Below are 25,635 nucleotides of genomic sequence, written 5' to 3' on the forward strand. Positions count from 1 at the left end.
TTATATGTGTTAGATTAGTGACAAAGACTCTCCTCTTGACCAAATTGTAGTGTGGCTCCTCTGGGCCCTCTTCTCAATAGGCCTTATCCTTGGGTCCTGTCTTTGGTCTCCCTAGTCCAGTTGTAGCAAGAATCCTAAATCAGTTTAGAGAGAATCCCCACCCTTGATAGCTGATCAAATTCTTATTCCCCACTCTGGATATCTGATCATCCTGGCAAGTCAGTTTACAAAGAATCCTCCTACCCTGGATGTTTCCTCTAAGTTTCTGTCCATCCCCCACCCACAGGGGAGGAAACGTTCCCTCTACCCTCCTGGGTTGGATAGCTGAGTCTAGGAAATAAACTGACAACAGACAGATTAACAGGAGAAAAGGTATACACGTTTATTAACTTTTAATACAACACGCACAGGGCATCACAGGGGGAAAAAAGCGAATACCCCAAAAAGCAGTGAGATTTGAGTTTATACCATCTCCATAGGGGAAGGAGTTGGGAGATGTATGTCACACAGGGAAAAGTAAATGATTTTTTGGAAAGATGAATAGGTCATTAGAATATATGGGAGCTCTGATAGTTTGTGACAAAGTCTGTCTGGGTGTGGTGTGACTTCTAGTCTTTTCTGTGATAAGTCAGTCTTCTCTGGTTGATGAAACTCCTGGGGAGGGGATTTGTAACAGTTGAGCTCCTTTTGGAGGATCTGTCTTCAGGCAGATAAGAAGAGTTTAGAGGAAGCCTTTTTTTTTCAAGTGCATTTAGCTCAAAATCACCAATATACCAAAGCAGCATATTGTGGATGGCAAGTCCTAAACTCCTTCAACTCCAACTCTGCTCCTTGATTATAAGTCCTCACTTGTCCTTGCTGTGTTTCAGAGTTGAGCCCTATCTCTTTCCTATTGCAACAGTCTTGACACCTATTACAATAATCCTGAATAAAGTTCACTACTATTTTAACAAGTGTCAAAATGATTTTTTAACATCAGTAATGAGCTTTAACTAATTTCCATTTATTATCCCTGACCCATAAAAAATTAAAATAATTAAAATATCCTTGCAAGTTGTAACAAAACTCTTTAAAAGTATTTTTGCTTTGTTACAGATAACATGCATGCTTAGAGGCATTTTCCTTCCATCTATGTCCTTTTTCAAATGTTCAGCAACTTTCTTCATTTTATGATCAGAATTTGACTCCCACTTCCCAGCTCCTACTGATCCCAGACACATAGAGTAATTTGGATTGGAAATGTTTTAGTTGATTAGTCTTTAATTGTAGAGCAAAGTTTCACAATCTTTTCAACAGACAGGGGAAGTTTGTCTCTGCCCATGAAAATGTCATACCAAAGCACATCTTACTTTCTCAGTGGCTGACTCCATACAAGTCACATCTCTTTCTCACCAATTGAGAAGTAATTAGTAGTGCCTGGAACATTAGAAGAATTCAGCAAATGACTGCAATTACTATTATTATTAAGACCTGAACTTTAATTTTTTTCAGCTTATTTTTCCTAAATCTTCACTGCAAAAACCTTATTCTGCCCTTTGCCTTACCTTACCTTCCTTTTTATCATTCTTAACTCCGTTCCCAAAAGGAAAAGTGACTTTGCAAGCTGCAGATAATGAAACTGATATTCTCTCTTAAGGAATCATGCAAAAATAATTCAAGTACACAAGAATTTTATGTATGGGGCACTCTATTCAGGTTATCCACTGGATGATGTAATGAGTTATAAGAGAGAAAAAATATGCATTATTAAGTAGGTGCTCAAGAAGTGTCAGGTCCCTTCCAATTTCCTCAGTTTTATGGATGAGGGCAGTGAGGCCCAGAAAGAGAAGTAGTCACAACTAAGAGCTACCAAAAAGGGGGCTGAGGGTCTGGCTTTTATTTCTTGACCTGGCCCTCCTTTTCCTGATTTGATTACGTGACTTAATGAACCATCTAACAAATCCACAAGGTTCGCCAATGTATATGACACATGTCAAGAGCCCAGATATACTAACACTTGTTGGAAACAAACATTTTGGTCAAGTATACCAGTTATGTTGCCTTTCCCTAAAATTTTATCTGGTATGTCTCCAAATTTTGTCTGATAGGTATCACAGCCTTATACATAGTTGGAGATAACTACTTATTTTCAGACCTTGACAATTTTTTTAACAGTTAAAAAGAGCCCTTTAGGCTATAACTCATTGGAGTCTAAAATCATAATTACAGGATATTCCTAAATTAAACGATACCCAATGTTGGCACCAATTGGGTGAGAAGAATCACTGATTGAAATAAATATTCATCATATTAAATATTCATCAAGACTTTAGGACGCATCCAGATACTATGACTTCGTCGTTCTTCGAAATCCATCCCGGACTATAGCAACCCGGTGGAAGACTACCTGGTTCAGCAAACAAGCTTTCGAAGAGGAGGGGCCCGAGTAGGCGGGTCTGGACAACCCAGCGCGAGAATACGCCCCAGCGCATGCGCACCTCTTAGCGGGTAGCTTCCATTTGTTAGATGGGGGAGACAAGTGAGAGGCACTCTACAGTTTTCCAACTCCTAATGACAACCAAAAGCTAGAGCTTCAACAGTTCCATAAATAACGTGAAAGAGTTGTCCTCCGAACTCAAGATTAAGGACGCTTGGCATATGCCGCTAAAGCAAGAGGTGACTTCTCGTATCTTCCCCCATCCCCTGGAACATTGGTGGTCTAGTCCATTCCACAGACTTTCGAGTCCTTGCAGCGGGTCGGGGATCGAAGGATTGGGCCGATTGCGGCTGAAACGTCTTTGGAAGGAGGAAGGGGGTGAGGGGGCATCCCTTTGAGTTCCGCTCCTCCTTTTTCGAGGCGGCAGTAGGGAAAGGACGTACGAAATACTGCTCTCGAAAGCTAACGGATCTTCACCTCTCCGTGCAAACTGCCGGGAGGGCGGCGGGAAAAGGGCAAGACGGGAGCAGGGAAAGGGAAAAAGCCAGGAAGCTGCGCGGGAGGGCGCGCACGCGCGCCCCTTTTTCAGCAGTGTGGCGGGGTCGCACGCACGCCCGCCTCGGCGGCTGGGCGCGGTTTGCGACAGTGGGGGGAGCGGTGGAGGTGGCGGCGGCCCTGGCAACTTTGCGGCAGGCTCCGGCCGGGCTTGCTTGACGGCGGTGTGGCGGAGGCCCCGCCCTAGGCGGCAGGAACCTGGAGGGAGGCGGAGGAATATGTCCGAGAGGGAAGTGTCGACAGCGCCGGCGGGAACAGACATGCCTGCGGCCAAGAAGCAGAAGCTGAGCAGCGACGAGAACAGCAACCCCGACCTCTCTGGAGACGAGAATGTGAGTGCAGCCCAGAGCAGTGTGGACGGAACTCTGGAATGAAAGTTTTAAATTCTTTTTAAACTGTCGGTGCGGGGGCGGGCTGGCTGCTTTGGCGGGGGGGGGGGGGGGGGGGAGAGGTGTCACCCGCAGGAAAACGCGGGCGTGGAGGAGAAAATCGAACTTGTCTCTATGGGGATTTTGAGCAGGGGCCGAGAGCAAACAGAAACTTGGCGAAGGAGAGTGGTTTAAGAGAGCGTGGTGGGAGGAGGGTCTGAAGGGGTCTGCTCTGAGATCCTTTTGCGTGGTTGGGCAGTGTTTGGGCCTTTGGGAGATTTGGGGAGAGTGCGGATCTGAGATTCCAGTAGTTTAAAAGGCAAGTTAGAGTTTTTTCTGAGAAAGTTGGAAGGAGGAGCCAGAGTGTGTTAGTGACTTTTTAAGAGGAGTTTGGGGATTGTGTCACTTTTTTGACCTTTACATGCTGTTCAGGATGGGAAGAGTAGATAGATCTTCGTTTTAAGGGGTATGGGTGACTCTTCTAAAGGTGGGATTTTATGTCTACTTCTGTCTTTTGGATGGGAATGGGGTGTGCCTGACAGGCGGCTTTTCTTCCGGAGGAGCAGAATTGAGAGGGTCGTCTTCTGAGTCGGAGAGGGAAATCACCGTTGAAGTACTGAGTCGATTACTGTTCTGAAAATTTTTACTAAAATAAAGGGGACGACCTGGAAGATTTTAGGTAACAGTGGTAAAGGCAGATGTTTTTAGGTGTGGGCCAGTGGCTTCGCAAGTGTAAGGTATTTTGGAATCAGACTTTTTTTTTAAGCTCTGAAATGGATCTCCATAATCATCTAGTGTTAGGTAAGTCGCCAGTAATAACTAAAGTGACATTAATTTTAAGTTTATATCCAATACGATCAGCAAAATGTCTTGACAGTTCAAAGGTATTACTGCACAGTGTGAACCTTCTTTTCATAATATATGGCAATAGAATCTGAATATATTTTTTAAATATTTAAAGTGTTATAGGAGCGTGATGTAAATTCTTCATTTTCTCGTCCTTTTGGCTAGTTTTAGGAATAAACGCTATGATACACACCCTGTTCCTAAATTCTACATCATTACATCACCGACTGAAGGATATGTATGGCATGGGGTCATTACCGAAAGTTTCACTCGAGATGGGAAAGAATATTTTTGCAGATAGAAGAAAGATGTTTGGGGAATTGTTAGTTCCAACTTAAAGTTTCTAGAAAGTTTAGGTGTTGAATGTTACCTCAAATCTTTTTCCTGTTTGTGCTTCTCAGTCTTATATATTACTTTCTAACATTGTTGACCTTCTTCATTCTAGTCCTTGGAACCTGTTTTATTTCTGCTTTTTAAAAAGTGTTTTCTGGGCAGATTAGGTTAGGAGTGCAGATTGGATCCACATGTTAAGTTAAAATTTCCAAATCTACTCCTTACTGGGTGCTTGACCTTGAGCAAGGTACTTGGTCTGGTTTCATCAGTTTCTTAGAAATAATGGCCTTTACCTCGAGTATTTGTGAGGGCTAAAAGAGATAATACAGGTAAAGTGATGAAAAGAGTGCCTGCCCCAGAAGTACTATACAAGTGTTAGTTACTGTGAAGACTTAATGCTTCTGGCCCTTGCGCATACTAATCAAGCAGAACTGTAATGAAAATGCCAATAATCTAGACTGAGGAAAACTTCAGGGAACAAAATAAATTGCATGTTTTTGTTTTTGTTTTTGTTTTGTTTTTGGTAGACCCTTAAGGAGGATATATTCTTTGCATTCTAAAGCTGCTTAGAACTAAACAATGGAGTAAGCCTTTGTTTTGGTTCCCTGATTTGGGTAGGGACTTTAAACCTTTTTTGTGCGTTGGAACACTTCAGTGAATCCTGGGTAGTCTCAGAACAACATTTTAAATGTATAAAATACAATATATAAGATTATGAACAAAATAATAAAATTATGAAATACCTTACAAATATTTTCAAAACAAATTTAAGATTTTTTTCATAAATTAAGTCCTTTAATATAAAGTGTTTAAAGAAAGTGCTTCTTTATTAGCAGCACATTAAGTAACTAAATCTGGAAAGGTGTCTGGTAGTAATGATGGGCATAGGCAATTTTTTGATATCTGCAACTACTAGCATATGATATAAAAATACTTGATTTCCACTGATGAGAAAGTCACAGCTACAGCAGTATGTTACCTTCATTTAATAGAAGAAAGTGCTAAATTTCATTTAAAGATGGTGAACATTAAGCGGGTTTGTTTTGCCATTTAGGTTCAGACACCCTCTCAATTCCACCCAAGGACCTCAGATGTAGGACATAAGTTAGGACAAAGCAATAAGGAAAAGCAGTAGAGAACTCTGTAGAAAAATTAGTTCAGAAAAAGCTAACGGGGCAGTGGTCTTAACTCTGGAAACCAAATAGTGAAGAGAAGGCCAAAAGGAAGTGAGGAAAGAATGTGGTGTTTTTGAGTTGGAGTTAAGGTAACCTGAGCAAATACTACTGTGAATGTGAATCAGAGAATTGAAAGGACATATTTTAAGTTTAAGTATATATGTATATGCCATTTTATTGAATTTTTAAAGGTCTTAGGACTGCAGAGTATGTAACTTTTAGAAGAGTACTAATGGTTGCCTAGCAGAGGGCTAAATCTGGAGACTTATCCTTTGCTTAAGCAACCTGTGGCAAGATTAAGGGACAAATTACTATCCCTGTTTTCTTGTTGGGCAAATGAAGATGGTAGTGCCATATCATCATTCTGTACTTTGAGGAGGGGCCAAAGTGGAAATCACCCTATACACAGATACTCAGCAAAGGTTTGATTTTAATTTAAAGATAAAATTAAAGCATTGCGACTTGCATTTCCATTTGATTCTTTTGTGATTTTCTTTTGGAAGGAGGTGGGTAAGTTAAGTGGTCAGTTAAAAAAAACAAAACAGGGTTTTGTGTGGTTTCTTGATTAGCGGTTGAAATTCGGGCCAGAATGTAAAGAAGCTGGTGAATAAATGTCAGTTTTATTATTTCATTTCTCCAGTGTTAAAAGACAGTTTCCATAAAAACGGTAAGTGAAACATAATTTTCATTTTACTCATGTGAGAGAACTGGGCAAGTGTAAGTCAGACAGTATACATTAAAGGATTGTAGAGGTGAAATTGGAAATGGAGACAAAAGTTTTTTTCCAGAGTAGAAGGGAAGATATTTTGAGCCTTTACCTTTGGAGACAGAATTTACAGGAGTGTAAGTTAGTTACCCACAATATAAAATGAGTTGTGAGGTTTAAAGGCAATGAAGAGGGCTAGAATATGATAACCTGGAAAGGTGCTATAGATAATGCATAGTTTTCCACTGAAAGACAGTTACTTTCTGCACTAGATGTTAACTCTGAAACTGTGAAGAGGGGGAGAAATAGAGATATAAACCATGATTTCAGCCTGGGAACTGAACTTAAAAGTTTACATTTTTTATCTGATTATATTTACATTAAAATTAAAATTCCAAATATTGAGCACCTATTATGTACCATCTATCTAGTCTTTTCATCCAATTCAGTATATTCCAGAATAATTAGTGTATTTTTTAAAAAGGTAGGAACCATTTGAAGTTTTGAAGACTACCCCCAAGAACAATTGTATAAAACCATACTGTTTTTAGGTGAGTTTGTATGGTATTAATTTTTTATATGCTTTTTGACACTCCAGTTAATTTTTACCCTTTTGTAAATGTAACACCAGGTTTAGGAAGCAATCATTTAGAAATAGCCCCTAAGGCAGTGTTTCCTAGACTTGTTCTAATAGATGTTAACAGGCACTCTGCAAAAACAGCCTTTCTATGGAATGAATTTAGGAGCTGTTGCCCTAAGGCAATAGGTTTAAATAAATCTCTTTATTCCAAAGAACATACTGGAATATGTAATCAAAGGAGGTAGTTAAATCTTAGATTAGAGGGCCATGAATGTATTTTGTGCACTGGAGATAGGGTATAAATTAAGTGAATTTTCATGGTTTCCTGCAGTCATTTCTACATTCAGAATGATTTTACTTTAATTATAGAGAGTTTCTGGAGTTCTATAAAAGTATCATTATTACATAAGCGCTGTGAGGCAAATGTCACTTGTAAATAGCACAGAATATGTAGGATTTTATAAAGATTCTAAATGGTTTGTGTTATAATTAAGCGGAATTTGAATAACAGGATTTTCAAAAACTACATCTAAAATAAGAGGCATCAATACTCCATCATCCTCAAAGGGCTACCAACCCCCGTGCTGCAAACAGAGCAGCGGTCAAATAAATTATGAAGACATGTAACATGTAGTTCAGTCAGATTTAGGAGTCACAGCTTGTTTTGAATCCCAGCAACCCTAGTAGCAAGAGACCTCTTAGGATCTCTAAACAACACATTCTTATCTAACAGTACCTTCTGTGAAGAGCTGTAAAGATGAAATGAGCCAGTGTATTAAGGTGGCTGGCACAGACCAATGCTTTGTTATTTAAAGGCAGTATTATTCTCATTATTCTGATTAGCTTTTTTGTTTAGATTGTTGCTGAAATCCACAAATCCTAAAGTGTAGCTAGTTTCCTTTATATCCTTATTTGGAGACAGGAATAAATTTTTGCATTTCTTACAGAATTTATTAATCACTGCTTTTAGGTCAATGAGCAGCTACCCTGTGATTTGCTGCTGCAGTATTGCTGTTTCACGTAATTTTTCCCAATTTACTGCTTACAGGATGATGCTGTCAGTATAGAAAGTGGTACAAACACTGAACGCCCTGATACACCTACAAATACACCAAATGCTCCTGGAAGGAAAAGTTGGGGGAAGGGAAAATGGAAGTCAAAGAAATGCAAATATTCTTTCAAGTGTGTAAATAGTCTCAAGGTATGTGCTGAAAGACAGATCTGGACTGAATGCTAGGCTTCAGAATTATTTCTCAGTGATAAACATTTTATGTTCAAGGTACTTTGTCAAGTTTAAAATTAGAGTGCTGTGAAGGGTGTTTTTTTTTTTTTAGCATAGACCACATAGTTATTACAGTCCATTTGTTTAACTTTTTTTGTTTTGTTTTAATTTAAATGGGTAATACCTAGTCCTGCATACAGGGTTTTCTTTATTGTTTGTATTAAGATAAAAGATTTTGGGATATGTTATTCTTCACATTTTGTTAAAACTTTAAAAACATAAAGCCATTTCCTGATACCTGTTACTAAAAAGAACTGAATGTGACCCATTAACTTTCAGCACAAATTGAAACATGTTTTTCTGCAGGTTTTAAATATTTAATTCTTATCATTTGTCTTATTTGAAATTGTTTTCAAAGGAAAATGTGTAAATTAACTTTTTTGAACATTCAGTATTTGGGGAAAACAAGGTTTTGGAGTTATTTAAATTGCTGCTTCCTCAAAAGCATTTTTAGTTATAAAAAGGATTGATATTTATTTAAAATGTTTTCCTTTACATATTATTCTTTTTCTCTTTTTTAAATTTGGGAGTATTTTTCCTACACTGACAAAAATATACATTGTATTATCTTTTACGTATGTAAGTTAGAATCTTTCTAAATATAAGAATATATTTTTAGGTAAAGTATTGGGAAGGCATAAGAAGTTATGTCTCTAGGGAAATTATTTTCTTGTCAGTGTAGCAATATACATGGCTCAGTGCGTCAAATTATATTCTCTTAGAAGGAGAGAAATTAATATACTTTTTAAAAAAGCAAAGTGTCCATTAATAGTTTTGTGTTAATATTTAATTATCTTAACCCATTTTTAGATAATATATCTGGAAGATGTTGGTTTTGACTGTTTAAATAATTTGATTAAATATTTCAGAAGCCTAAAGCTGTGGCTTTTCAAAGGATGAGAAATGAAAGTTGTTAACACTTTAAAAGCGAGTGTGAAAGTTAACGTTCAGTGCCAGGAGATTGCCAGTAAAATTCTAAGGCTGAAAAATAATTTTTGTGAACAAAAGTGAATACTGTTGACCCTTGAACAACTTAGAGATTGGGATGCTGTCACCCCTGCCCCCGTGCAGTTGAGAATCCAAGTTTAACTTTTGACTCCCCAAAAACCTAACCACTAATAATCCCTTGCTGACCAGAAGCCAATAACATACTTCACCAATAACATTGGTTATTGGTTAATCTTACCAATAACATAAAGTCGATTAACATGTATTTTGTATGTTACATGCTGCATTCTTACAGTAAAATAAGCTAGAGAAAAGAAAATGTTACTAAGAAAATCACAAGGGGGGCACCTGGGTGGCTCAGTTGGTTAAGCGTCCGACTTCGGCTCAGGTCAAGATCTCGCTGTTCACGAGCTCAAGCCCCACTTGACGAGCCCCAGACAGTTCACGAGTCTGAGCTGTCAGCACAGAGCCTGGAGCCTACTTCTGATTTTGTCTCTCCCTCCTTGCCCCTCCCTGTCTTGTGCTTTGTCTCTCTGTCTCTCAAAAATAAATTAAAACATTAAAAATACATAAAATAAAAATAAAATCTTAAAAAAAAAGAAAATCACAAGGAAGAGAAAATACGTTTACAGTACTGTAATTATCCAAAAAATCCGTGTTTAAGTGGACCTGTGTTGTTCAAGGGTTAACCGTATGTTTTTTGTGCACCTCCTTATAGCTTCCTAGTAACTGAAGTTACAGTCTATTGTCACCCCTGGTCCCCAGTGTTCCAGTATTCTTGTTCATGATAAAACTCCATGGGATATTTTTCTTTTAGGACCCAAAATCAAGATTATTTAAAGTTGTTTCTATAGGAATAGTAGAAAGTAATGATTTGAATGGAGTTTGATATGCTTTGCTTTACAAGGGAAAAATTAAACCTAATAAAGTTTAGTGAGTGTTAGAGAAGCTATATTAACTCTTAGTGTATTTGTTCATCTCCTATTTCAGAAACATAAATTACCTCCTAAGAGATTAAATGCATCTACAATAATTAAACCAGTTTAATTTTGATTCAGAAGAATATGATTGAGTTTAAGTAAATAGAAGGCAAATCGTATTAATTCATAGTTGAATGCTTGTTACCTGACCTCTGACTTAAATAGTAGCCTACATTTTTGGAGGGGGGAGGGGTTATAAGGGAAAATGGTCAATTCACCATTCTTTTGTTTCTAAATTATAGTAATTTTTCTTATGATTATTTTACAGGAAGATCATAATCAACCATTGTTTGGAGTACAATTTAACTGGCACAGTAAAGAAGGAGATCCGTTAGTGTTTGCAACTGTAGGAAGCAACAGAGTGAGTGTTCAGGGGTCTGCTTGGCATTTGACTTGATTATTAGACTCTGGTGTTATTATAATATTAAAGTGTGATGATTTTGAAGTAAATTTGGCATAGCTGGTTTGATGGTATTTATGTAAAAGCAAAGCGTTTTAGTGATTGTCAAAACTAGCTAAAATTGTTAAAACTAGTATTCATGACTGAAAATCCATCTTTATTTCATGTATTCCCAATTGTTCATGAAACAGGTTTCTGTTTATATTTTGTCTTCATAAATATTTTGTTTTGCATGGCTGAAAGAATTGACTTCTGTTTTTGGAAGTGATTTAACTAGTTTATCATTTAAGATACAAAGTCTGTAGTTTCCTTTTTTTAATATTTTTTTTAATGTTTACTTATTTTTGAGAGAGAGAGAGAGACAGTGCAAGTGGGAGAGGGGCAGAGAGAGAGGGAGACAGAACCTGAAGCAGGCTCCAGGCTTTGAGCTGTCAGCACAGAGCTCAACAGGGGTTCGAACTGACGAACCATGAGATCATAACCTGAGCTGAAGTTGCAGGCTGGAGGCTTAACTGACTGAGCCACCCAGATGCCCCCATGGTCTGTAGTTTCTTAAAAATAAACTTAATTAGTGGCTCTCTGTAAACACAAAGCATATATCCAGTAGATTTGTATAATAGTTATTCAAAGTATTTTAAGGATTTTCAATAAACATCTGTGTTAGATTTGTTTTTATTTGAGGAAGCCAAAAGTATCTTGAACTAAAAGAAGTGTATGGAAGAAGCATGCTGGCACATTTTAACAGAAACCATTATTTAACTTTTCAGTTAGACCAGGGATTCAACTGGTGGATAGCAATTTATTATTCTATTTAACTCTAAATAAATGGAGAACAGGAAGATTCCTTAGTGCTTTCCAGGGAGTCTCTGGAGTTATTTATTAAATTGAAATCACCTCAAGGAAAAATTGTCCTCTTAACTTTGTATTAGCTAACATTCTGGGTATCCATTAATACTGTACTAGCAGTTATGAGGAATAATGTAGAAATTTATTGTTGTATTTGGAAAAAGAAAAATGGAGGAAATAGACAAATTGGATATAGGTTGATAACAAATATAAGTCACTTCCTCTGCCTTTAGCCCAAGAGGTGAAGAGGAGTGAATCAGAGAGATGTTTTATACTTTGTTACTTTGAGTAAAAAAAATGTTATGGTTCTTTAGTAATTGTGCTAAGCTTCTTAGGCAATAAAAGAACATGATTTAATGCACACTGTTTTCTGTATTTGTTTTTTGTTAGCGTTGGTATTCTGTTCTCAAAGTTAACTTTATAACCAGGGACTGTCATCTCCATATTTTTCAAATGTCAACATATTTCCAAATCACAGGAACACATATGCATCTATTCTGGGCTAGATCATTTTTTTCTAGATACCTATTTTCTAAAAAGTAAAATTTGACTTTAGGTATTTCCTGGAAAACTTCCTTTAAGGAAGGTCTAATTACATTTAAGGCTCTGGTGCTTTACTAGGTTGTTGAAATTCTGAAAATTTGAAACTCGGCTACTACAGTTGATAACATGGGACAGCAGTGGTTTTTTTGGTGTTTAGCCAAATGTAGTTTGTGATATGTAGCCTGCCTATAGTTGTCTGGTTCCTAAGTTCTTTGAAAAAAAAAAAATTTGTGGGGAAAGTGATGTGGTTTCAAGAAAAGATTAAGGTTATTTTTCCTAGTTGGGAGCATACTGCATTGATTAGTTTGAATCTACTTTAAGTAAGACATCACTGTAAACCTAAGATTATACTTCACTAACTTGGCCATGATAATATGAGAATTAGTATAATTTGTGCTCCAGTATGCTATTTTAAATATTCCATGCATTCTAACAAAAAGTATCCCTGTTATCATTTAAAATGACATTGAAGGGAGTGCACCTGGGTGGCTCAGTTTCTTGAGCTCTGCACTGACAGCATGGGAGCCTGCTTGGGATTTTGTCTCTCCCTCTCTTTCAGCCCCTCTCCCACTCACAATTAATCTCTCTCTCACTCAAAATAAACACTTAAAAAAAATGACATTGAAGGCCATTACATAGTATATTGAATTATAAAAAGTTCTGTTTGGACTTCTTTTAAAAAAAAATTACCTTCTGGGATATAACCTAGTTTAGCAGTCATATAAGGAATTTTTTTTAGACTATTAATGTAGAGCTTTTATTAACTTAGTAGTGATAGGTGATTTATAGAGTTACTATATTTAAAAAAAATTTTTTAACGTTTATTTACTTTTGGAAGAGTGCGCACGTGTGTGCACACTGGAGAGGGGCAGAGAGAGAGAGACGCAGAATTGAAAGCAGGCTCCAGGCTCTGAGCTGTCAGCACAGAGCCCAACGCAGGGACCACAAGATCATGACCTGAGCTGAAGCTGGACGCTTGACCGACTGACCCACCAAGGCGCCGCTAGTTCTTATTTCTATTGAAATTATTAAGTTACTGCTAACACAACTATAAACTATAAAAAATGGAAAGAAATTTATTACAGTTAAATTGTATATTATACAGATAGTATTAATTTTAGAATATGTGGCAAATAAAAAGGACTCCCATACATCAGAAAGTTAGGGGCCCCTGGATGGCTCAGTTGGTTAAGTGTCTGACTTGGGCTCAGGGCATGATCTCAACAGTGGGGGATCCGAGCCTCATATCAGACTCCAAGCTGTCAGCACGGAGCCCACCTTGGATCTTCTGTCTACCCCTCCCTACTTGTGCTCTCACTTTCTCTCTCTCTCAAAAATAAGTAAAAGATATTTTTAATTTTTTTTTTTAATGTTTACTTATTTTTGACAGAGAGAAAGACAGCATGAGCGGGGGAGGGGCAGAGAGAGAGGGAGACACAGAATCAAGCAGGCTCCACGCTCTGAGCTGTCAGCACAGAGCCTGGTGTGGGGCTCGAACTTGTGAACCGTGAGATCGTGACCTGAACCAAAGTAAGACACTTAACAAACAGTCGCTCAGGCGCCCCTAAAGAAGCTATTTTAAAGCAATAGTTTCTATAGTGTCTCTAAGACACATTTGTGACTAAGATGTTTCACAGGTGAAGAGAGTATGTTTTTGTATTTGAAATGAAATTTTACCGTATTTTTGTTCTTATTAGGTTACCTTATATGAATGTCACTCACAAGGAGAAATCCGGTTGTTGCAATCTTATGTGGATGCTGATGTATCCTTTCCTGGGTTTTTAATATCTTTGGCTAAAGAAATTTCAATAAGTACACCAAAACTTTTCTAAATTAATTACTTTGTCCTTTCTTTACCCAGTGCTATTCCTTTACTGTCATAAGAGACTCCTTGTATTTAGTTTAATTTTCCTGATCCCTAGAAATGTATTTTAAGGTGGATATGAGGGAGGGAGGAAGGATGTCTGGAGATGAGCATTGGAAATCCAGTAGTAGAGAATGATAGCAAGAGAGTAGCTAAAACCTGTTTCTTTGACCTTGCGTAGAGTTTTATCATGTCAGGGTAGTTAATTTGATGAATTTGGGTTGATCAGAAGCTGTGACTGGCATTCATCCCAAGTATTTGAACAACAAAGCCTATAGGGAAAAAATAAACATGCAGTTTGTTTGGGAAATAAAATATTGCAAAACATGAGTACATAAAGAAAAAGAAAGGTTTAAAAAGCCAAAAGGTTAGACAGTCAAAGCTGTTTCTTTTAAGATCCATTTGAAAAAGCTAGCAAAAAAGAAAAAGCGAGGATATTCAGTCTTTCATCATTTATGTGGAAAGAAGTGCTCTGTAGCCTTACTGGGAAAGTCTCACAGGAAAAAGTGGATAACTGAATAGTTGCTGATCTTTTTCTAGAGATGCATATTCAGAAGTATTGGGCTAAAACAGGGGTCAGCAAATTACAGCTTGTGGAGCTAGCTACCTGTTTGTGTAAATAAACTTTTACTGGTACACAACCATACCCATTCATTTACATATTGTTCATGGCTGCTTTCAAATGACAGTTGAGTGAAAGCATCTCCGAATAGTAATCAAATTGAGTGGAAGGACTGGTTTGTAAAAACTTGAGCGTTTCTTTGGAGCTTTCCTTATACTGTACTATAATCATTGACGTGTTTACTTTTCAAAAACAAATTATATTTCTTAACTGGCATTTCTTAGGCTGATGAAAACTTCTATACTTGTGCATGGACATATGATAGCAATACAAGCCATCCTTTGCTGGCTGTGGCCGGATCTAGAGGCATAATTAGGATAATTAATCCCATAACAATGCAGTGCATAAAGGTGGGTTTTTTGGTTACATTGTAGATCTGCCCTGTTTTGAATGCACACTTGTGAAAACTTACCATTTTTTAATTTAAAACTAGTGGAATCAGTATCTGTATACTTTCTAACTTGATTTGTACTTTGCTTTTTGCTTCCATTAGACAAGTCTTTTGAGACCTTTGTCACATTTAGATAATACAAATTAAGGAATAAGCAGGAAGTTTTTATTCGAAATTTTTAAAAAATAGAATAACTTACCTCCTGCCTTGCCTTATTCAGAGAGTCTGGAATGAACTATAGCGGAAGAGTAAGTCTTTTCCAAATCTTTTAATTAGGGATTTAGAGTCAAGGGCACCTTGTAAAGAACCAAAAGGTGAAGCCTAGGAATTTGATACCGAGAGAAGTTTTACAAACCTCTTTAAATCAGAAGTTTTTTAACCCTAGGGCACATTAGAATCACCTGAGGGTCTTTTAAATCCTTAGCTGGGCCTCAGCTAATCCAGTCAAATCAAAATACCTGCAGTTGAGACTTCAATGTCTTTTTTCTTTTTTTTCTTTTTTTTTCAACCTTACTTTGTTGGGTGATTTTAATGTGCAGCCAGGGTTGAGAACCAGTACTTTAAGTGAAACTATTTTTCCATTCTCTTAAGATTAACGAGAGAATTTATTGATTTAATATGAAAGTTGAATGTTATAAATTTATTGTAGCATTATGTTGGCCATGGAAATGCTATCAATGAGCTGAAATTCCACCCAAGAGATCCAAATCTTCTCCTGTCAGTAAGTAAAGGTAAGAGAAGCAAATGTTTCTTTAGTCCTATTTATTTGGAAATGATTTTTTTTTTTTAAGGGACAGAGAGTTCTTAGGTTAAAAAAAAAAAACCAAATTTAAAAAGAATTTATAAAGTATGTTTTAGTAGAAAAATCTTAGACCTTATTAGCATTCCCAGACCAAGAATTAGTTGAAAGACCATGAAAAATACACTGTTAACATCAGATATAAATGAGATAATAGGTACTGAAGATTAAGTATGTGTTACCCTTCTTATGTGCAGTAGTGTGTTATGATCATTCATCCTCATTTGAATTATTTTATTAAACTTTATTAATTTTAGTGGCAGAACATCAAAGTTAGGACATTTTTAAGAATTTTCAAAAGTTTTGCAAATCATCTTATGACTAACCAGTCATGTAGTAAGAAATAATGCATCTGAAAATTGTTTTTCTCTATGTATATAGAAAGTTTGTGTTTTGTAAAGGATCCCCTAATAGACTTCCTTAAAATGCTAAGTTCTCTAGTATAAGCTCTTTGAAATGTTTCCCATACTTAGAAAGAGAAAGCCTTCCGTATGCCTATATTGGCATTATAAGTTTATTCAGGGCTCATTCAGGCCTCTTAATCATTTCTGAGCTCTCTGAAATGAGCTGGCTTGTTCTTATTTCTACATTCTGTTCTTGATTGCCTTTTTCCCTTTTACTTCTACATTATTCTAGTCAAGTTTATTCTTTTTAAAGGCTTGTCAAAAAATAAAGGCTTATCAAGCCTATAATCTCCCCCTCAATCTGTTTATATTAAAAGATGTCCTCAAGTCAAAATTCTTACATGAAAATACTTCAGTGTGATTTTTCTTTAACTATCAAGGCTTAAGTATAGAAATTGACACCTAGGAAGAGCTGACAACTTTCTTCTGATAATAGTAGCTGGACCCAGGTATTTCTTTACAGGTGATCTGGGTCATAATGCCGCACTTGTTCTAACTATCACAACTTTTTAACTCAGCTCTTCCCCCATTGTGCAAAATAATCTACAGAATATGATAAAATATTTTCCAAGTTGTATATCTAATAAGGGATTTGTATAAAGAGCTCTTACAACTCAACAATAAAGACAACCCTTTAAAAAAAGCGTCAAACGTTTTGAATAGACCTCCTCTAAAGAATACACACAGTTGTCCAGTGAGCACTTGAAAAGGTGCTCAGCATCATTTATCATTAGGGAAATAGAAATCAAAACCACAATGAGACCATTTCATACCTAGTAGGATGACTATAATCATACAGACAATAACCTGTTGATTAGAATGTAGAGAAGTTTGAACCCCCTATACATTGCTGGTGGGAATGTAAAATGTACCCACCTTAAAAAAAGTCTAGAATTTCCTCAAAAAGTTAAACATAGAAATACCACTTCCGTGTGTGTGTATATGTAGTCAAGAGAAATGAAAGTAAATGTCCACACAAAAACTTGTACACAATTGGAATCAAGAAATAATTTTTTTAAGACAATTTTTATGGCAACGTTAATTTCCACTACTAAACATAATTTATTACTGTCTTTTAGTGTTCCCTATGGAATAGATTAATAGTCATGTACAGTTTGGGCATTGCCAGATACCAAGCTGTACATTCATGTTTATATTAATGCGGTATATTTTGTTGCTAATGCTTAGTGGATGAGATTGCTCAAATTATAGTTAATATTTCTAAGAGGTCTTTAATACTATAAAAGTATGTTGTGATATGTATAGTTTTTAATCCTATTTTGGGTTTACTGTAAAGATCTCGTAAATCTGCTCAGTCCCCTTCAACTACTAAATGTGGATTCTATGGAGGGAAAAACTGTAGTATCTTGTTCTATGACATAACATAAACTTTATTTATGTCAAATCCCTAAGTGTTATGTCATGAGCATGACTCCATTAAATCAGATGTTATTTAAAAGAAATTGTTTGAGGTAAATAAGCTAAACATATTTTAAGACCACATAAATACTTCTTTTTGATCTTGAAAGTTTGAGCTCATACTTAAGTCTACATGTTGATGTAAATATTTTAAATTGCTATATAATTGGATTCTGCTTAGTCCCCACTGTGCATAACTTAATTCCAAACTTCAGTAGTTTTTACTTCTTTAAAGAGGTTTTGCAAGTCCAGAGTAAATGAATGACTAAAGTTCATTTTAATTTTTTTTATGTCTATACTAGATCATGCTTTACGATTATGGAATATCCAAACAGACACTCTGGTGGCAATATTTGGAGGCGTAGAAGGGCACAGAGATGAAGTTCTAAGTGCTGTAAGTTGAAAGCTGCAGGGCGGTGATCTTCAGGTGTACAGAGCTCTGAACGATCCCCATGGAACTCTTATAAGAAAGCATGTGGTTTGTTTCATACAGCCTGTCAGGCACTCATTTCGTTTACTTGTGATATAACAAGGTTATTAGCTTACAGATGAAGGAATAAAGCGAGTAAGGCTCTGTGTTTTATCTGTACTCTTGCACTTTATACCAACACCTGGATTCTCATGAAAGAATACCTTGAACTTGTTCAATCAAAACTCACCAAGCTAACTTTTGTTTTGCTGTTTCTCAGTCATTAAAGAAAAAGGTTAAGCCAGTTAGCAATTGATCAACTTTCATCTTTCAATTTTTTTTTTTTTTTTTTTTTTTTTACATTTATTTTTGAGAGACAGAGCACAAGTGGGAGAAGGGTGGAGAGAAGGAGACACAGAATCTGAAGCAGGCTCCAGGCTCTGAGCTGTCAGCACAGAGCCCCACACGGGGCTCAAACTCACAGACCAGGAGATGATGACCTGAGCCAGAGTCAGAAGCTCAACTGACTGAGCCACCCAGGCCCCCCTTGACATTTTTACATTATTTTAGCTTTACTTATGTTCCATTTATAACTTACTTAGTGGTTTTACAACTCTTCAGTATTTTCTTAAACTATGTAAAGGGGCACCATGTTTTGAAGCAGGTAGCATTTTAATTGGAAGTACTAAATAATTGGAAGTTGGGGTTTGTATGCTTTTGTGAGAATCATACCTAATTTCACCTACTTTGTCACCTTGGATTTTCTAAAAGTTGCAGCAGCACTCTCCTGTCTTCTGTGTCTTAAGACCCATGACTACCATCCTTTTTTTAAGAATTATAAATTAGAGCTACTGGCTCTAGGGGTGTCATGTTGCTGTTGACATTGAGGTAATTAGAAGTAGCAGCAACCAGACTTCTGAATTCAGTAAACACGAATCTAAAGCCCTTAGGCTCTTGGAAAACAGTGATCAGTTCGAAGGTTGGTTTAACACAAATACCTAGATTAATAAGGAAGATACTCTCCTCCATAGATAGAACTCTTTACTGTTCGTTCGTTCGCTCTTTCTTTCTTTCTTTCTTTCTTTCTCTTTCTTTTTATTTAAGATTTTATTTTTAGGTAATCTCTGCACCGAGTGTGTGGCTCAAGTTCATAACCCCAAGATCAAGAGTTGCATGCTCTACTGACTGAGCCAGCCAGGTGCCCTTCTATTGTTATTTCTTTCTTTCTTTGTTTTTTTAAATTTTTTTTAACTTTTATTTATTTTTGAGAGATAGAGGCAGAGCATTAATGAGGGAGGAGCAGAGAGAGGGAGACACAGAATCCAAGGCAGGCTCTAGGCTCTGAACTGTCAGCACAGAGCCCAACCCGGGGCTCAAACACACAAACTGTGAGATCGTGACCTGAGCCGAAGTCAGACGTTTAACCGACTGAGCCACCCAGGTGCCCCTATTGTTATTTCTTAAAAAAAATTTTTTTAACGTTTTATTTATTTTTGAGACAGAGAGAGACAGAGCATGAACGGGGGAGGGGCAGAGAGAGAGGGAGACACAGAATCGGAAGCAGGCTCCAGGCTCTGAGCCATCAGCCCAGAGCCCGACGCGGGGCTCGAACTCACGGACCGCGAGATCATGACCTGAGCCGAAGTTGGACGCCCAACCGACTGAGCCAACCAGGCGCCCCACCCCTATTGTTATTTCTTAAAATGAGAGCAGTACAGTCTATTTCCTCTTCTCTATAATACAGGAGGAGTTCCACTAGAAGGACTGATGTGTGAGATTTTCATTAACACATGAATCACATGCTAAATTAAAGAGCATCTCTGTGCCTCATTGCTTTATGAAATAGGTACATTAAGGTTGCTACAACGGATGATCTGTTAGCAGTCTTAACAATTGGTATATAGCAAATGAAAAAGTTAAAATACATTATTTCCTTTTTTTAGACCTTTTTTCTTTTTAAAAGTGAACTTACCTAATGTAACTGAAGTATTTTGACTTAAATATACACATAAAGCAAAATTTCAGTTGTTTAAAGACTCATTGTATAGTTTCACATACAGCTGTCAATTTCATTGTTTAATAGACAAAGAAAACCAACTTAGGTCTTTGCATCATAGAATAATTACTTCAGCATTCTATTTACCTTCAAAATCAAGCAAAGGTAATATTTAAAAATAATTGAACAGATGAAACTAAATTCAAACAATTTACTTTCTTGACTTATATAAGCTCATATATGCTATGGTGACAAATCAGATAAAATTAAATCTTGAAATCAGTAACAGCTCTGATTTATGGGCTACATAGATGAAACTCAAAGTGTGACTTAAAATACAGTTTTCACTACACTGTACCTCAGATGAAAATTGGATAGTCTAATTTTGGCAGTTTTGTATGTCTAAGCTTTTTTGTTTTACGTACAGGATTATGATCTTTTGGGTGAAAAAATAATGTCCTGTGGTATGGATCACTCTCTTAAACTTTGGAGGATCAATTCAAAGAGAATGATGAATGCAATTAAAGAATCTTATGATTATAACCCAAATAAAACTAACAGGTAAAAATTGTGCTATTTAAAACAGTTATTTCTTGCTGTTGGATTGATGATGTGTTTTACTTTATCCAAAATTTTTACATAATCCCCTACAATTTACATACCATAAAATTTACTGATTTTAAATAGAAGCCCTTTGCTTTTAGTCTAATGTTTGTGGCTCATTTTTCAAAATCCCCTTTAAATTGCGTTTTCATCTTAATTTAGTAGCATGTTTTACTTATTTAGGTATGTATATGCTTGGCTTTTTACATTATAACAATGTTAAGCTGCTTAAAATTGCTGTGGGATAGAGTAAAGGGTCCTTCTGAATAATGTTGCTAGCATTATTTGTCAGCACTTTTAATTTTTAGTCACGTCAGTAAATCCTGATTTTTTAAATGGGTTTCTTGGCTTTGATTCATGATAATGTAATTCTTTCCTTTAAATGATGATCCCTTTTTTAGATGGAGAAAATTCAAAAGCTGGAACCTCCTTCAAAAGATTTTGAGTGGGAAGTTTTCTTAATATATATAAAGATTTTCATTTTTTAAGTAATCTTTCCACCCAATGTGGGGTTGAACCTACAACCCCAAGATCAAGAGACATACACTCCACCCTTTGAGCCAGCCAGGCAATCTTCTTTTTTTTTTATTTTTGAAAAGTTCCAATTGAAATCTGTTTTTGAAATGCTTATTTTTTTTTTTATTGTTTACTTATTTTTGAGAGAGAGACAGAGTGCCGAGTAAGGGAGGGGCAGGGAGAGAGGGAGACACAGAATCCAGAGCAGACTCCAGGCTCTGAGCTGTCAGCACAGAGCCCAATGTAGGGCTCAAACCCATGAATCACTGAAGACAGACGCTTAACAGACTTGAGCCACCCAGGCACCCCTGAAATGTTTCAGTTCTTTAATTCAGTAACTGTCTTTTCAGTATCTGATCAGGCTGTTAGCACTTTCACTGTAACTGTCATAAATCTCCATTTATTAACTTTGTTTACAATTCTTTTTTAACAAAGAGCTAGCATTTATTTTCTCTTTATCAAACCAGATTATTAATAGATTATCAGTTAAATTTATAACCATCAACAAATATTTCAATGCATTAACATTTATGAGACCTCAGTGGCCTCTGAGAATTAGTACAACTTCCAGATTTCTCTTTTAGAACCCAAGGGGTTAGTATAATATTTGTTTTCATATTTTCTAGAGCTTTGGAATAAATAGAAATTATATTTTACAGTTTACAGAAAGTAACATTGAGTTATGCTGGTCTTGAGAGGTTTAACCATAGATTATAATATTTATTTGGCTAAAAAGCAGTTAACATAATTACAGCAGAATTGAGAATTTATAACAGATTATGAATAACATTTTAATGTTTTAATAAAGAAAAGCTCCTAGAATTGGAATTGGGAGGAATGTATGAGAGGATTCAACCCAGCATTCTTTTTACATATGAAGGAGAAGTAAAAAGGATGTGTTGAATTGTCCAAGAGACACAGCTAATTCATGGCATATCATTCTTTTATAATTAATTTCAGTCTAAAACTGAATCACTAGATTAGAAATGTTAGGTATACTTTTAATTATCTGTAGAATGGGAAGAACTGGTAGTTCGTGGTCTTCTCACAGACATGTTTAAGCAAAATATATGTATATATATGTATGTATGTATGTATGTATGTATAGCAGTATGTTTTACTTACCCAAATATAGGAAAAGTCTTATTAAATGCCAGATTCTTGTCAGATACCATTTCCAGAAATTGTTGCTCAAGGCAGGACTCTCATCTAGCTTTCTCTTTAGCAGTCTTTGGAATGATATGTCATTGTTCTAGAAAGATGACGATCTTTTGAAATAATCTAGATATATTGACTTTCATAGACTGTTAATGCTTAACTTTAGATAGCTTATTGTATTTTTTAAAGTTTTATAAATCTTTTAAGTGAAAATTAGTGTGATTCTACTATCCTTTTTTCTTTTAACTTTTGACATTTCCATTTCAGGCCATTTATTTCTCAGAAAATTCACTTTCCTGACTTTTCCACCAGAGACATACATAGGAATTATGTCGATTGTGTGCGATGGTTAGGTGATTTGATACTTTCCAAGGTATGCTAACTGTTGTTAAGCTGTACTTCTGTTATTTGTGTTTGTGTGAGTTGGAACTTTTCAGGGAGCACAGTTTTTTCATATAGTTTGGTAAATTGGATGGCAGATGGCAGAAATTCCTTTTTTTTTCTTCCTTGAAGTCTTATAGATTTGGAAGCTTGTTTTAGGCATAAAACATCCTGATGAATTGTTATAACTTGTGCTGTAATAATAGGAAAAATGTTAACTTGTGAGATGATATTCTTCTCTGATATCTGATGCTATAAAACAACCCAATTTCTAAAGCCAGTGGTGGGTTTTTTGGTATGTTTGTGTCCATTTTGGTAAATTTGTATTTACAAAAACAGCTGGGGTTGGCTATGGGCTGTAGTTTGCCAACCCCTGATCTCTAAAGTGTTGATGTATATTTACATATTTTTTGCTGATAATTTAGAGTAGTTGTTGGTGATGTTATCTGAACATTTAGGATTGTCATATTTGGAAAAATTGCTGTCCAGTCTCCTTTCTTGATGTGGATTTCAGGGTATTGCATATTTTCTTGGGCAGAGCCTGACTTTTTTCTTGGCCTTCCAGGTATAGTTTTTCCTTTTTTTAAAGTTTTGACCTTGAAATAATTAGATTGACAGTAAGTTTCAAAGCAGAGAAGTCCCATATTGCCCTTCACCCGATTTCTCCCACATACATCTCACATAACTATAATACAATATCAAATTTAGGAAATTGACATTGTACAATGTGTGCGTATAGTTCTATGTCATCATTTTATCACATGTGAATTTTGTCAGTTCAGGAATGTTAACAGTATGGGACCTTTTAAGATTGGTTTTTTTTCACTCAGTATAATGCCATCCAAGTTGTTGTGTGTATCAATAGTTTCCCCTTTTTATTGCTGAGTAGTATTCCATGGTATGGCTGTACCACAGTTTATTTAACTATTCATCTATTGTAGGACATTTTGGTCCTTTGCAGTTTGGGGCTATTACAAATAAAGCTTCTAATGAACAATCGTGTTCAGGTTTTTGTGTGGACTTAAGTTTTCATTTCTCTGGGATAAATGCCTAGAATGGCAATTGCTGGGTCATGGTTAAGTTTGTTTAGTTTTTTAAGAAACTGCCAAACTATTTTCCAGAGTGGCCGTGCCATTTTACATTCCCACCAGCAATGTATGAAAGATCCAGTGTCTCCGAATCTTCGCCGGCATTTGGTACTGTCACTATTTTTTATTTTAGCTGTTCTGATAGGTGTGTAGTGATACCTCATCGTGGTCTTAATTTGCATTTCCCTGATGGCTAGTGATGTTGAACATCTTTTTCATGTGCTTATTTACCATCCATATATCCTTTTCGATGATGTCTCTTCATATCTTTTGCTCATTTTCTAATTGGATTGGTTTTGTGTGTTTTTTTTTTTTTATTGTTGAGTCTTGAGAGTTCTTAATATATTCTGAATATGAATCCTGTGTCAGATATGTAGTTTGCAAAAATTTCTTCCAATCTGTAGCTTGTCTTTTCATCCTCTTAACAGGGTCTTTTGTAGAGCAAATGGTTTTAATTTTGACGAATTTCAATTTATTGAATTTTGTTTGAAGAAAATTATTTTATGGATTGTGCTTTTGATGTTACATTTAAAAGCTCTTCACACTCTGGATCCTAAGGAATTTTTCCTGCATTTTGTCGTGTTACATTTTATATTAACGTATCATCTATTTTGAGTCAATTTTTGTATGAGGTTTAGGTAGTAGTTCATTTTTTTGCATGTGGATAGCCAATTATTCAGCACCATTTGTTGAAAAACTATTCTTTCTCCTTTGAACTGCTTTTGCATTTTGGTCAAAGTTGTTTGGCCTACTTGTATGAGGCCTTTTCTGGTTTTTCTGTTCTATTTCCCTCTACCACTGCTATATGCAGTCTTGGTTACTGTGGCTCTATAGTAAGTCTTGGAATTGGTTAAGTGATTTCTTCCATTTTATTCTTTTTCAAAATTGTTTTAGTTATTTTGATTCCTTTGACTTCCCATTTAAATTTTAGAATAATCTTGTCTACATTTTATAAAAAATCTTGCCAGGAGTTTTATGGGCAGGGGAGATTTTGATTGCTATTATGTTAAACCTATATATCAGTTTGGTGGGGGACTAATATCTTTGCTCTGCTCTCCAGTTCATGAACATAGCTTGTCTGTCCATTTATTTAGATCTTTGATTTTTATTATCAGCATTATGTAGCTTTTTAGCGTAGAAGTCATGTACATACTTTGTTAGATTTATACTTAAGTACTTTTCTTTTTTGTGGTTACAAATGATATTCCTTATTTCTATGTGTTTATTGCTAGTATATAGGAATGCAGTTGATTTTTACATATTGACCTTTAATCCTGTGACCTAATTCTAGGAGGGTTTTTTTTCGAGGACTTGGGATTTTTTTACATAGACTATCATGTCATCTGCAAATAGGGGCAGTTGTATAGTTTCCTTTCTGATCTTGCCTTATTGCACTGGCAGACTTACAGTTCTATGTTGAATAGTGATGTTAAGATCAGACGTTCTTGACTTGTTTCTGATGTTAAAGGGGAAAGAATTCAGTGTTTGGCAATTAGCTGTTTTTTGTAGATGTTCTCTATCCAGTTGAGAACTGTCTCCCTTACTAGTTTTTTGAGAGTTTTATCATGAAATCCTTGTTGAATTTTGTTAAATGCTTTTTCTCTATCAGTTGGTATGGTCATGTGGTTTTTCTTCCTTAGCCTGTTAATGCAGTGTATTTCTTTTTTTTTTTAAGTTTATTTACTTTGAGAAAGAGAAAGTGTGTGTGATTGGGGGAAGGGACAGAGAGTGGAGGACAGAGAATCCCAAGCACGCTCTGCTCTGAGCCACCCAGGCACCCTGTAATTGTTTTTTTTAATATTGATTCCAGTCCCTGGAATAAGTTTATTTGGTCATAGTGTGTAATTTTTATATATGTTGCTAATAGTTGGTATTTTGTTAAATATTTCTGTATTTTTGTTCATGAGACTGATATTAGTCTGAAGTTTTTTGTAATGTCTTTGTCTGGTTTTCCTATTGATAATACTGGCTTTATAAAATGAATTGGGAAGTTTTCCCTCCTATTTT

At 36.0% G+C, this 25,635-nt stretch overlaps 1 protein-coding gene across 2 annotated transcripts in view; it reads left to right on the top strand.

The window, feature by feature from the left end:
- Positions 1-2,814: 2,814 nt before the first annotated feature.
- EED (embryonic ectoderm development) overlaps positions 2,815-25,635 on the top strand; it is a 29,948-nt gene continuing 7,127 nt past the window's right edge. Inside the window, exons 1-10 of one of the 2 annotated variants that reach the window (XM_049653044.1) lie at positions 2,815-3,303; positions 8,028-8,180; positions 10,458-10,550; positions 13,676-13,741; positions 14,689-14,814; positions 15,505-15,586; positions 17,780-17,871; positions 20,310-20,443; positions 22,427-22,532; positions 23,662-23,736. In XM_049653044.1, the coding sequence (XP_049509001.1) occupies positions 3,190-3,303; positions 8,028-8,180; positions 10,458-10,550; positions 13,676-13,741; positions 14,689-14,814; positions 15,505-15,586; positions 17,780-17,871; positions 20,310-20,443; positions 22,427-22,532; positions 23,662-23,736 (1,041 nt within the window). In that variant the 5' untranslated portion in view covers positions 2,815-3,189. The remainder of the gene's footprint in view (positions 3,304-8,027; positions 8,181-10,457; positions 10,551-13,675; positions 13,742-14,688; positions 14,815-15,504; positions 15,587-17,779; positions 17,872-20,309; positions 20,444-22,426; positions 22,533-23,661; positions 23,737-25,635) is intronic. The other variant, XM_049653052.1, reaches the window with a different exon arrangement.

The sequence above is a fragment of the Panthera uncia genome, chromosome D1 (assembly GCF_023721935.1).
Source record: "Panthera uncia isolate 11264 chromosome D1, Puncia_PCG_1.0, whole genome shotgun sequence".
NCBI lineage: Eukaryota > Metazoa > Chordata > Mammalia > Carnivora > Felidae > Panthera > Panthera uncia.